A 12,050-nucleotide genomic window follows, 5' to 3' on the forward strand; every position below is an offset into this window, starting at 1 on the left:
CAGGAGTCCCATACACAAACAGCACTAATTTAATATAAACTGTGTATTTAGTTGTGAAACTAAATTTGAATCGGAAACCAAGCAAATCGCAAACCTTTTTGTAAATTGTGTCATTGTACACAAAAACTACACTAAAATGTACTGTACACTATACAGCTCATAGACGGTTATTGGTATTTTCTTTGTAGATGGGAGAACGCATTAAAGATATTAAAGTCTAGTAATGAAATGTAACGCCACACAAGTGCCAGATTTACCAAACAACACATCCATCCATTTATTTTTGATAGTGCTTATCCAGGTACACCCCGGACTGGTCGCCAGCCAAGTGCAGGTCACATATAGACAGACAAGAAGCATTTTCAGATCGAATCTCAGTTGATCCAGGCCACTTGAACTGAAGTGCCGGCTGGACGAGGAGACGATGATGCAATCCCAACACGACGCTGTGACAGGGAACCAATCCCTGTCCTGTATGAGACAAATAGGAAGTCATGTGTGCACATGAAAACTTCTGTCAAATTAATTTTATGTGACGTCACAACTATTATGAACGAACAGCATCACTTTTACTCCGGTAATACCGAATGAATACTATGGAACTATGAAATATGGATGAAATAATGTGACAGCTTCTAAAGGAACCTTAGTAGGGAAGCTTTTTACATAAAAAAAAAAAAAACAGCTTTACTTTACAAAGACTTTCACTGGCGTGTAACAATTACAAATCTTGAAGCTATTTTTTTAGTTCAGGAAGGCATTTCATTGATTCTGAAACAAAACAACTTTCTACCAGACGTTTCTTTTTGTTCACACATGAAATGAATTGACTTGCTTTTCAAAACTCTGAACCACAGAACAACACCAATTACTTTGCCAGGCCATGTGAATATCTCGCTTATGAAGCAAGATACAAACTTCAGAAGGAAGTTCATCACCGGACTTCACTCCCCCAAAAAAGAAGAAACTGTCAAGTGGATCGGCCCACTGAGCGTTGCTGTTTTAGTGAGTGACTGTTTCAAGGCCACAACAAAATTACAACAAAACCTTGTAAATTGATTTAAATATTATTCAGACCCTTCCGTCGCCGTTCACGGTCAGAAATAGCAATGATGCGTTTACCTGGTCACTCAGGTATAGTATAAAAAAAAAAAATGCATAGGTACCTAGAGTTGAGGTCAAATTTAGTTGTCGACACCTCAGTACATTTCGCCTTCTGCTCTGGTTTCCTCCAGTCTGAGGTCCGAGTCATTCCTGCCCAGCGCGAACAAACTGACGACGGCCATCAAGGCCGCCAGCATCATAAGCGCACAGCCGCCAAACATGTGCCTGGTACCGCCGCCCCCTTCCCCTCCGCCCGCGCCCGACACCTCCCCGTGGAGCGCCAGCAGCCCCAAGCAGGCCAGCAGATGCAGAGGCAGGCGAAACCAGGCCAGCACTCCGGCTCGCTTCTCCTCTGGGATCACCCTGCCCTGGAGGAAGCTGAGCGCCGGGAAGTAGAGGCCACAAGCCAGCTCCAGTAGCAGGAAGGCCAAGAAGGACTCGCGCGGTCTCGGCTGGCCTGGCGCCGTGGAAAAAGTCAACATGAAGAAGGAGAAAAAGGCCATCAGAACAGCCAAGCAGAGGACGTGGCCGGGCTGGAGACGGTAGTGCGCCGACGTAGCCAGGCGGAACATGAGGGAGCCGACCATGGAGGCTGCCATCAGGCAGGAGAAGACGATTCCTAGGGGAGGCCCGTGAGGGTCCAGTACTGGGGTCCACAGGAAAACAAAGATGTAGAGGACACTTTCAAACAGAGCCTGCACGCCGCCCAAGAGCATGACCCTTCTGTCTGACAGCAAGCAGCGCAGTCCATCTTGGCAGATGTGCAAGAAGCGGCCCTTCGTCGACATCCGGGCCGGGCCTCCCAGCAGGAGCGTCCCTTTGTCACCTTCAGGGCCGTCCTCCGCTTCTTCCTTGCCCCAGTCGCTCACCACCAGCCAGGCACAGCACGCCAAACAGGGGACAGCCAGAAGAAAAGGAGCCACGGGGCCCAGGTGCAGCCATTCGGCAAACAAGTTGGCCACCAGGCCGGCTGCCACGGCCAGCCCGTGATTCCACGTGGCGGCTTTGCTGAAGGTGCACGGGATCCACTCCTTTGGAAAATCGTGGACGGCGACATGCCTGTGCACATACCAGGCCTCAAAGGTGGTGGAGAGCAGGGACGTGGATAGACCGCCCAGGATGCGTCCCGTTATCAGAACAAAATAGTCTCGCGACAACTTGGTGAGGCAGCAGGCCGAGTAGGACAAGCAGAAGAGTAGACAGGTCCGTCTACGGCCCAGGACTTGGGGGATCCAGCCTGAAAAGGGAGCAAAGAGCACGCAAGAGGCCAAGCCGCATACATATATGATGGCAATTTGCGACTCCAAAAAACTGTAGTGGCGGTACAGCTTATAGAGGTAAGGACCCTGGAGCCAGTCCGCCCACAGGGCCAGGAGGTAGGCCCGGAGGAAGACGCTCTGGAAGCGGCGGAAGGCCGGGTTGGCCGCGGCCGTCTGGCTCGGCTGAGGTGGGCCGAAGCGACGCGACGCCAGCTCCAGGCCAACGCACAGGGCAAGCAGGACAATTATGGCGAGGTACGCCGTCACCAACATGCTGGGAGGATAACACCACAAGCAGCTCACGTCAAAGCTGCTTTCCTGAGACGTTGGCCGCCTCTCCCCTCTTTATTCTCCGCATCTGTCGGGGACAAAGGCCGCGTTTCTATTAACAGTAGAGTGGAACATTTGGCATATCGTCTCTATTCGAACAGACACTCAAATGCGAAGATGCTAGCAGGCGTCGCTAACTCGATTGTTTTTGCTCTTTTGCTGACGCTAGCATCCGAGCTAACCTGCTACTGCGGTCATTTACTCAAAGACCCCCCTCATTTAAAAGGCCCAAATGTGTCTTACCAAGATGTGAGACGGTTCCATTGTGACGCAAAAAAACAGCTCAAGCCATTACGTGTGATAAATTGGCAGTGAAACGGAAAAGTGTGGCGTCGCCTTCGCTTAAGTCAATAGAACGGTCACTTCCGGGTCTCCTATTTCGCCACTAGGAGGCAGTCGTGTTTATTTACAGTATTTATTTTTAGACGTGGAAGGAGGAGGTTAACGTCATTCAATTTATCCAACCGGTGGTCCGCGGCCGTATAGTTGTCCGTGGCGTATCGCAGGTGGTCCACGAAATTGGAAGTGGAAAATAATTGTAACATTTAAAAAAATATATATATCTATACTTGATATCTTTTCCAGCAAATTTTGTGAATCATATACCCATCTAAATTATGTGAAATGTAGCTGATTCCCAACATAGATAAAAAAATAACAAAGGATATCGAAGCAAATGACACACACGCATAATATTACACAATCTGAGGTTTATATCCATTCTATTAGGAGGAAAGATTTACAAAATGTACAGAAAATGCTCAATCAGCCATGATCACTCAAGGAATCAGTGAAACGACCAATCAAATGAGATCTCCCATCCTAAAATATCACTGTAGTTTGTATGACAAACATTGGGGGCAGGCAGGCGCTTGGCTCCGTCATCTCCGTGTGTTAAAGGTCCATCTTGAATCCCTACGACCTGTTCCACTTGCCCCCCAAAGTCCAACCTTATATTGAAAGGTCAGCAGAACATTTTTCATTTGACCGTGCTCCCGTCCATTTTATCCGTTCAGTCGCATTTGGACAAATGTCACGAATGCAGTAAGAAAAAAACTATACAAAACATGCACAGGGACTTTCCATAACTCGTTTACATATTGAGGTCAATGCAAACGCAATGTTTTGGGTGGAATCGTTTGAAATGCTTTGAAAGAGTGACTTGCTAGATTTCAAATCATGCTATCTATATTTATGTACACATTCCCTTTATCGTCAAAACAAAGGGACATCACAACACTTATTTGATGGCTCCGTTGCTTTTTCCTTTCTCGCAAACAACGTGCTCGTCTGCTCAAGGGTCAATGCGAAAGGCCAAAAGTTTGTCGGAGTGCAGATTGTTGAGGGTGCGCAGGTCTGGCAACCGCAGAAGGAGTTTGGAGAAGAGCGACGTGTCGTCCGGATGCCGCCGGGCGAGGAGCGAGCGCAGCGCTCGGATGAGCCCCTCTTGGAGCCGTTCCACAGCCGGCGCGTCTGAGATGCCCCAACAATCTGAGGAGATCAGAGGAGGCCTGTCAAATACTCCAAAACGCTGCCGTGAGATACGAGCGTAACTCCACATTCATATTGCAAATTATCTTGCGCCATTGAAATCAATGGAAGCAGAATTAATCCGTTCACACACACACACAACAAATCTTTAAAAAGGGAAAATAGCATCCAAATAAAGGAAATGTATAAATAAAAATAATACTATAAATAAACAAAATAATAATATAAATAAAATAGCATTAATAATTAAAACAAAATGAGGAATTGCAGTTGAATCCAGGTGGCAGTGGAAAACATTGTCTGCAGTCATAAGAATCATTTTTCCTCCAGTGGATCACAAATATATGTTTTGGGGAACACTTCGTACCTCCTGAGACCAACACCACAGCCATGAAGAGGGCCATTTCATCAGGCTCCAAGCCCAAGGAGGCCAACTTCTCACTGAAGTCAAACATGGCATCGAGTAAGGAGCCCATCCCCAAAGCACGTAGGGTGGACAACGGGTACGTTTGACCGTTCAGGAAGGTCACTGTATGTTCTGCAGCATTGAACAAGTTGCTGAACCTCACCATAAGAACCTAAGTGGGGAAAAAAATTATTTTGTGTGTTTCAGCAACTTTTGAATTGTGGCTGGAGAATGATCATGATGTTACCTGGAAGGTGCCTGATTTAAGCAGCATGACTTGGTCCTGCTGGCTGAGTTCTTGAAATCCTGGGATGCCCTTGGCGAATTCCACCACCTCCTTGACTGCGGGAGTGAAACACTGAGAAAAGGACTCCCAGATGTCCTGACTGCTGCGCTCCGGTCCAGATACAGGGCACGCATTCAGAGGACACGCCTGAGGGACGGACGGGGTGAGACAAAACACGAAAGGCGTGAGTGAGGCCATTTAAAGCCAATGTCACTTCCTTCCCGTACTTACCAACACTTTAGCTCCCGGAGCTAACTTCCACGGACAGGAGGGCTGATTTGAGGCGCTCCCCGCCTTGGGCCAACGATGCAGAGTGTCGACGCTCGGCCGATGTGTTGGATTGGTTGACGCTAAATATGCGTTGTCCATATTGTGGAATGGAAGCGTGTTGTCAAGCGGGCAAGATTGGCGAGTCTGGGCGCAGTTGGCTTGTCCAGAAACCTGACGGGAACCGCAATCTCGAGAAGCGTCCTTGTTGGTGAGTTTGGCCCTCTTGGCCGTCCTCTCCCGGCCGCTGAAGATGTCCTGGTAGGCTCTGGAGATGGCACCGATGGCCTCCTTGGAGTCGCCGTCATCGTGGCCGGCGAGAGTCTCGTTCACCGAGGGGGAGGAGGAATAGTCCATGTCGGCGGCGGCCGACTCATTGAGGCTCTTCATGTAGCTCTGCATCTCATCCAGAAGTCGCTGCTTCTCTCTTTTCGGGATGCGGCCGAAACGTACAGCTGCACACACAAAAAAAGCCCCACTCATTATTTCTTTCAATTGGCTAACGTAAGTCAAACTTCTGACTGGAGGTGGCGCTCATGTTCCAGGAAGCGTTGCAAGGAGAGGCATTGTAAGTTGCAAACTTCCCACGGTAACCATCAGCTGGAGAAGCTATTTTTAGACACATCGGCCTCATCCTCTCCTCCTTCCATGCAGCGCTGTTTCCCCCACCTCTCTCTCCTTCACTTGTTAAGTAGGCCAGTGGGGCAACGTGAGCGTGACGGCACCGATGTGGTGAGCTTCGCTCAAACGTGTGACCAAAAGTGAAACGGATGATGGGCGGTTGTTTGCGTGGGGGGGGGGGCGGCAAAACCAGGTTACGCCAAATTGTGCAAACCTTTAACAAAGCATGTTCCAAATGGGGAGGGTGAGATGATTTACTAGCCTGCTTTGCTAAATATATATTCTGCTTTTTTCACTTGCTGAATTGCCGTTGCCATTGTGGTGCCTGATTGTGGGCTGGAGGCAGTTGCGTGTGGTTTTCCTGTTTTTGAAAGCATGCAAAAAGTGGCTTTTTAGGTTGCGCTGCTGGATTGGTGTGGCAGAAGAAATGGCCCATTTTTAGGCTCAGGCTAGCCGCTGTTACCGTCAGCGTGTCGGCTTTTGCCGCACCTGGCACGGACTCCGCCTCCAAGAAGAAGAAATGCTAGCAAACTACACGAACTAGGTCACAACATGCTGCGTGAGAACATTACTTGCTATTTTTCTGGGTCAGCCTTTTTTAATTTGCGGCGATAAGTGATCAATCAGCAATCGAAGGGTTTGCCGACTTGGTTCCTGATTATCACGCGCTCGGCGGCTTTCTGCATCTCGGACCTGCTTAATTGTTCCCCGTGACGTCTTTGAGCGCACGCGAGGTAATCAAGTCGTTCCAATTTCTTAAAATAATTCCCCTGGTTGCAGCAGTTTCCCAGATGATAGATCGCTTTGGGGACTTGGGGGCTGGTGTACCCATAAATCGTTGTCTGACAGGGGGATGGAGACGGGCTACCAAGAGGAGGAGGAGGGGCGGGGGCAAACGTGAGCATCCATCAAAGAAGACTGCTTTTGCTCATAAAAGCACATTTCACAATTTTCCATTCTGGACCGAAAGCCGAAAAATCTCACCGTCTCGTGACATGCCGACGGACAGGCACTTCTTGAAGCGACAGTGCTGGCACCGATTGCGATTCATGCGCATGATCAGACACTTCTCGTTCTTCACGCACATCTTGTAGTTGATGTTCTGCTGGATGCTGCGGCGGAAAAAACCCTGAAAGTAGAACGGAGCGCTCTTTTAAAAATCAGCTGCAAAATTCCACAGTAGGCTTCTCTACCTCGGAGGAGGCGGGGCTTACCTTGCATCCTTCACATGCGTGCACGCCATAGTGGAAACCGGACGCAATGTCACCGCAGACCTTGCAGAGAAGAACCATTCCACCATTCTCTGTGATAGCACAAGAAGACAGTCATGAGTTGCCAGTGGCGATGACATATTTATATTTACTTATATTAAATATGATTTTTCTCCCCCTCAAATGAGTCAGACAGTAAGGACCGTGAGAAAATACATACTGGTAAAAGTTCCATGGAAAGAACAGCTGGGCCTTTTCCCTCCAATCAGATGTGCATAGGTTTGCTGCGACGTCGGAGAACCGCCGTAGACCTCGGCCGAGCGGACATTTGAGGTCGGACTGGCCGGCCTCTCTTTCATCGCCCCGATCTCTGTGAAGGACACGTCCTCCGGCGACGAGGGTTGAGAGTGTGTCTGGTAACCGCTGGAGGGGCTCCCCGGGCTGGGGCTGGAGCTTCCGGACGAGCCCGCATACAGGATGACTCCGCCTCCTGCGAAGCAAACCACGCTTGGGTTACTTCAAGTTCACCTTTAGGATATTTATAAAGGATGTTTGCTCCGACTTTATGTCGTACGGTCAAAAGAACTGATTCTGTGGTATAATGGTTTAGGGATGGGTGAGTATCGATATCGGGTATCGGTGTCTGGTGTCGCCACTCAGTTGCAAGGCGCATATAGCCCGGACAACCTACGACTGCATTTTGGAGAAGTCAATCGGCCTTCAATGGGAGGTAGGAGGAAACCCACGTGGGCACGGGATGAACATGCAAACTCTACACAAAAGGTGGAATTATCGAATTATGAAATGATGACGCGCTAGAGAAATAACACGGGCAGATTAGGAATTAGCACGCACAAAAATGATCGTGAACTACGAGCGGCTCGTGTCCCCAAAATTCCGCCACTTGTTCAGCTAAAACGCGATGTCGTGGAATGATGGTCCTGGACCAGTGGGCAAAAGCTCCGTGAGAACCTGCTCAAGCTGATAAAACGTGCAGACTAAAAATACGGCTGCTGCACGGGATCTGCGCAGGAAGGCGGAGAGCACTCGCACTGGTCTTATTTATTTATTTATTTATTTATTTATTTATTTATTTATTTTTTACAAAAGGAAAACACGAAAAATGCAGTATTATGCCGGTGCGCTTGCATCCGTGTTTGTCTTTGCCCCGCCCCTTTTCCAGTCATGCGTTGGAGATGAGCTGAGACATAGCCTCACGTGCGTTTGCCTCCTCGGCTCCAATAACGGGCGCGGTGCCACGCCACGCCAAGCTTACGCTCTCCTGGCATCGTGCCCAGTGCCAGCGAGCCGCACGACACCTGACTGCCCCCTCACATGCGTGCGTGAGCTCCTGACACGCTTACGGCTCCAAACAAATCCGCAGTCCCGTGTCGAGATGAGTAACAAAACACAAGTGAGGCTTTTTTTTTTTTTTTTTGTTGGCACAATTGCCTTTCTTCTCTTTGCATACTTTTTATCCTCTCTGTTTTATTTATTTTCACTCTATATCACACTGTCAAGTCCCTATGTGTGATTTTTAATTTATAATCAATTGAAATAGCTTTTGTTTCTTCTGATTGGAATAAAAGATTGATATCAGGTAAAAGCAAATTTCGGTAAGTCAGTGCTCCTGGTGTTGTTTTTGCCTCACTCACTTTTGTTTGCCTTCATTTTCTGAGATTTCCCACGCGTACACTGTGGCTTGGCCCGAGCCACTTTGAATTTGGGTCACTGTCGACGGCACTAATTGAAGCCACAATGAGGCTTCAATGGCAATCTGCAGCTTACCCGTGCGTGCGTTTGGAGTCAGGCAGAGAAGCAACGTGAGCAGGGAGCAACGTGAAAGCATGAGGGTAAAGGCCCTCGCTTATGTGGCCTCTTAGCGACACGTTTTACTCTTATGACTTTGGTGTTTGGAACAACCGCAGGAACTCAAAGTGAGCTCAAGTAGGTCAATGCCAAAGGAACCTGACTCGAGCCTCTCTCCAAAGAGAGGCCGCATCAACCTACTTCGGGGTTCTGCAAATGACGACAGGACGCTTGAATGATATTCGAGAGGGACGCACGTCGGTTTTGGGTGTCGTGTCATATGTGAACTTGCGGGAATCGAAAAATCTGCTGTATTGGATTGAATAACTGCTAGTCTTCTTGATTCAAACCAAAAACCCAACCTACTGGCTGTCTTCTGAAATGCCTTGCAGTTGATTTTTAAATGAAAAAAAAAAAAAGTATTTTGCCTTATTATTTATGTATTCTTGAAAACATTGCTCAGCCTGATTTGTTTTTCTCTCTTTACGTTGCTGTCTAAGGAAAATCCGCTAATCTGATGTCACGGGGACAGATACTGCATTGCACTCACTGATAAACAGCGACAACTGCACGAGGGGGGCGGGGCTAGCGGGAAAACGTGACTGATAAAAAAAAATAAACAGTGCACTTGAATGCGTGGAATCGCTGACCCACTGACCAAACTCCGGAGGCGGTAACAACAACACTGATGCGCCCGTGAGAGCGGCAGCGGGCGGTGGGCGGGGCTTGACAGCTCACGCGTTGCACGCGGCTCTCTGAGGGAGAGCACGTGACATAGTTTTTCCTTTTTTTTTTTTGTTGGAATATTTGATCGAAAGATGCAAAACTTGGATGGTGTCAGCACTGCAGGCGGAGCTTTTGTGACATGCTGACAACAAGGCATCAGGTCGCCTTTCCAGTGCATCATTTTTGTTAGATGACGACAAAGTGTCTAATTGACCCCTTTTTGTCATATGCACGCTATACATGTTTATTTTTTCATTATTCATTCATGTTTTAATTACAAAATGAAGCCCGAGAAACCGCTGTCATGTATCTTGGCAAACCAGCACATTCCGAAAAGAATCAGCTTGCATCATAGTCAAAACAGTTCCTAATATTTCGGCTTTTGATTGAGTGCAGTGCAACACCCAAAATTGCACCCACTGTATTGTTAGAGCAACACCTCGCAAATAAGCTAAACTAAGTAAAGTGTGCGGTTAGCTTAGCTCCGGTGTCTAACTCAGGTCCACATCTGGCCCGGCTCATCACTTGTGGGTCAACATCCACAATGCTCGCTGAAAATCGACGGACGTTTTAAACCGTTCTAGGCATAAAAAAAAAAGTCTTCAACAGCTACATTATATACTCAGCTATGGATTATTCATCAAGTTCTGGTGTTTAATACCAATTGGCCATTTGTTATGATGAGCTTTCAACCAAGACAGCTTGATTTGTTCAATGCATTTCAAACGCAAGGTGCATTTCACCCATGTCAATAGGAGTTGGCTAAAATGAACGCACAGTGCAAAATTACGATTGTCATTCATGTCCTTCGTCATAAGCATGGAATTTAAGCATCGTGCCTTACACCGCCAAATTGAATTCGGTAGCATGCTGACTGCAGTTCAAAGAAGGTCGGAAAGAAGAACAAGTGGGGGACTGCTGCAAGTCAACTTTGAGGACCTCGACATTGGAAAATAAACGTGCTGCTCGTTTGTTTGCTGATAACGCGACTTTGGCAGATGCACGGTGAGAAGCGCTCCAATGACAGCACGTGAGCTTATTTTCATGGAGCGCCTCCGCATGAAGTGAACAGCATCATCAGCCGCGTCGTGATCCAGCGACGCGGAGCATCCAAATGTGCCTTTTAGGACATTTGTGAACTGTGCATTAAAGATTACCGGACCATCTGACACTTGAGAATGTCAATGTCGAGCAATCACAATCAATACAAAATACTAAATTCTCTTACCCGGGCTGTTGTCCATTTTTTCTTGGAGATCTGGTGAATACAGCTGAAAAAAAAATCCCCAAAGCACCTGCTCTCCTCGGCGGAGCAAAAAGAAAAAAAAAAAGACTGCGAGTGATGGAAGCGCTTTCCGGCTGTTAATTGCGCGTAGCAGTCCTCTATTTGCGCTTGGAGACAACCTTAGATGCTTTCTGCACGCGGGACCATTAAACCCTTCTCGTGCACGCCTTCCAAGAAAGTGAAGTCAATACATTCGCGCGTCATGTGTGACACACACACCCACTGATACAAACACCCACATTCGTCACGTTTGCAGGTGAGTTGAAAATGTGAGCGTCACCAACTTGTGTGTGTTGGTGTGGGGAGCTTTGATCACTCTCTCTCTCTCTCTCTCTCTCTCTCTCTCTCTCTCTCTCTCTCTCTCTCTCTCTCTCTCTCTCTCTCTCTCTCTCTCTCTCACCCCCTCCCTCCCTCTCTCCCTCCCTCTCCTTGAGTTTCCGCTTCCTCGTGCCAAGTGGGGTTAGTTTGATGCACTGCGCTGTGTAAAGCCATGCAAGCAACATGTGCGCTCGCCATGTGCCGAATTAAGCGCTGGCCCACTGATACACATTTTATGCAAAGCTCCGAGCGCGTGACGCATCCGGCAATGGAGTCGACAGGATGAAGCACATGGACAATAGGCGTGCCTCACCGTGACTGCTTCTCGTTGCATGTCACTAGTAAACAAAACAAGACCCAAACAATGCAAGGATCCATGTTAAGGCTCGATCGCAATATCATCAAGGACTTTTTTCCATGATCAAGCGCTACTGCTCTTCTCTAAATGTGAATTGACAGTCAACAAATATATATGGTTGAGGAGGCTTTTGAAGTGGTTCCACAAAACTCTAAATAAGAATATTTATGCTTCATTTTTTGGGGGTGATTTGGGTTGCACGAAGTGCAAAAGATGACATTTTTGAAAAATGCCATTTGTTTTTCATGTCAGTGGTCGTCAGGAGGACGGTTTGAATACAAATTCTAATGAAACCAGAAAATGTATCCATCAAACTACTCGTGTTGTGAATTTCAGCTCCTTGTTGAGAACAGCAAGTCGTACAAAAATACATTTGGAAATTTCTTTTCAGACGTTTTCACACGGTCAAATGAGGTGGATGTGTAAAGTTTATAATTCATTTCATTATAAGGCCGAATATTCCGAACGTTTGGAAAGCAGTGTGACTCTGTAGCAGCGCTTCTTTTTGCCACTAGAGGGAGGCACCGTGCCAAAAATGTACACCCTCGAAGACTCCTATCACCGCCCCTAATCTGTTCA

The 12,050-nt window shown here is 47.7% G+C and overlaps 2 protein-coding genes across 3 annotated transcripts; both read right to left on the bottom strand.

Annotated features, from left to right (window-relative positions):
• Positions 1-248: 248 nt before the first annotated feature.
• On the bottom strand, positions 249-3,090 carry slc61a1 (solute carrier family 61 member 1). 2 transcript variants are annotated; one of them, XM_085927933.1, is made up of 3 exons: positions 2,937-3,090; positions 1,167-2,721; positions 249-471 (listed from the first exon to the last, which is right to left on the bottom strand). In XM_085927933.1, the coding sequence occupies exon 2, from the start codon at positions 2,634-2,636 to the stop codon at positions 1,200-1,202; it is 1,437 nt and encodes a 478-aa protein (XP_085784059.1). In that variant the 5' UTR covers positions 2,637-2,721; positions 2,937-3,090; the 3' UTR covers positions 249-471; positions 1,167-1,199. The 2 variants fall into 2 exon arrangements, with proteins under 2 accessions (XP_085784059.1, XP_085784050.1); XM_085927924.1 differs by having other exon boundaries at positions 249-2,721.
• Positions 3,091-3,403: 313 nt separating this feature from the next.
• Positions 3,404-10,816, bottom strand: nr1d4a (nuclear receptor subfamily 1, group D, member 4a). Its single transcript, XM_085912777.1, has 8 exons — positions 10,739-10,816; positions 7,196-7,465; positions 6,979-7,067; positions 6,749-6,893; positions 5,108-5,598; positions 4,838-5,023; positions 4,552-4,762; positions 3,404-4,184 (listed from the first exon to the last, which is right to left on the bottom strand). The coding sequence occupies exons 1-8, from the start codon at positions 10,752-10,754 to the stop codon at positions 3,988-3,990; spliced, it is 1,605 nt and encodes a 534-aa protein (XP_085768903.1). The 5' UTR covers positions 10,755-10,816; the 3' UTR covers positions 3,404-3,987.
• Positions 10,817-12,050: the final 1,234 nt, after the last annotated feature.

Source organism: Syngnathus leptorhynchus, chromosome 1 (assembly GCF_054491065.1).
Source record: "Syngnathus leptorhynchus isolate UIUO chromosome 1, UIUO_Slep, whole genome shotgun sequence".
NCBI classification, from domain to species: domain Eukaryota; kingdom Metazoa; phylum Chordata; class Actinopteri; order Syngnathiformes; family Syngnathidae; genus Syngnathus; species Syngnathus leptorhynchus.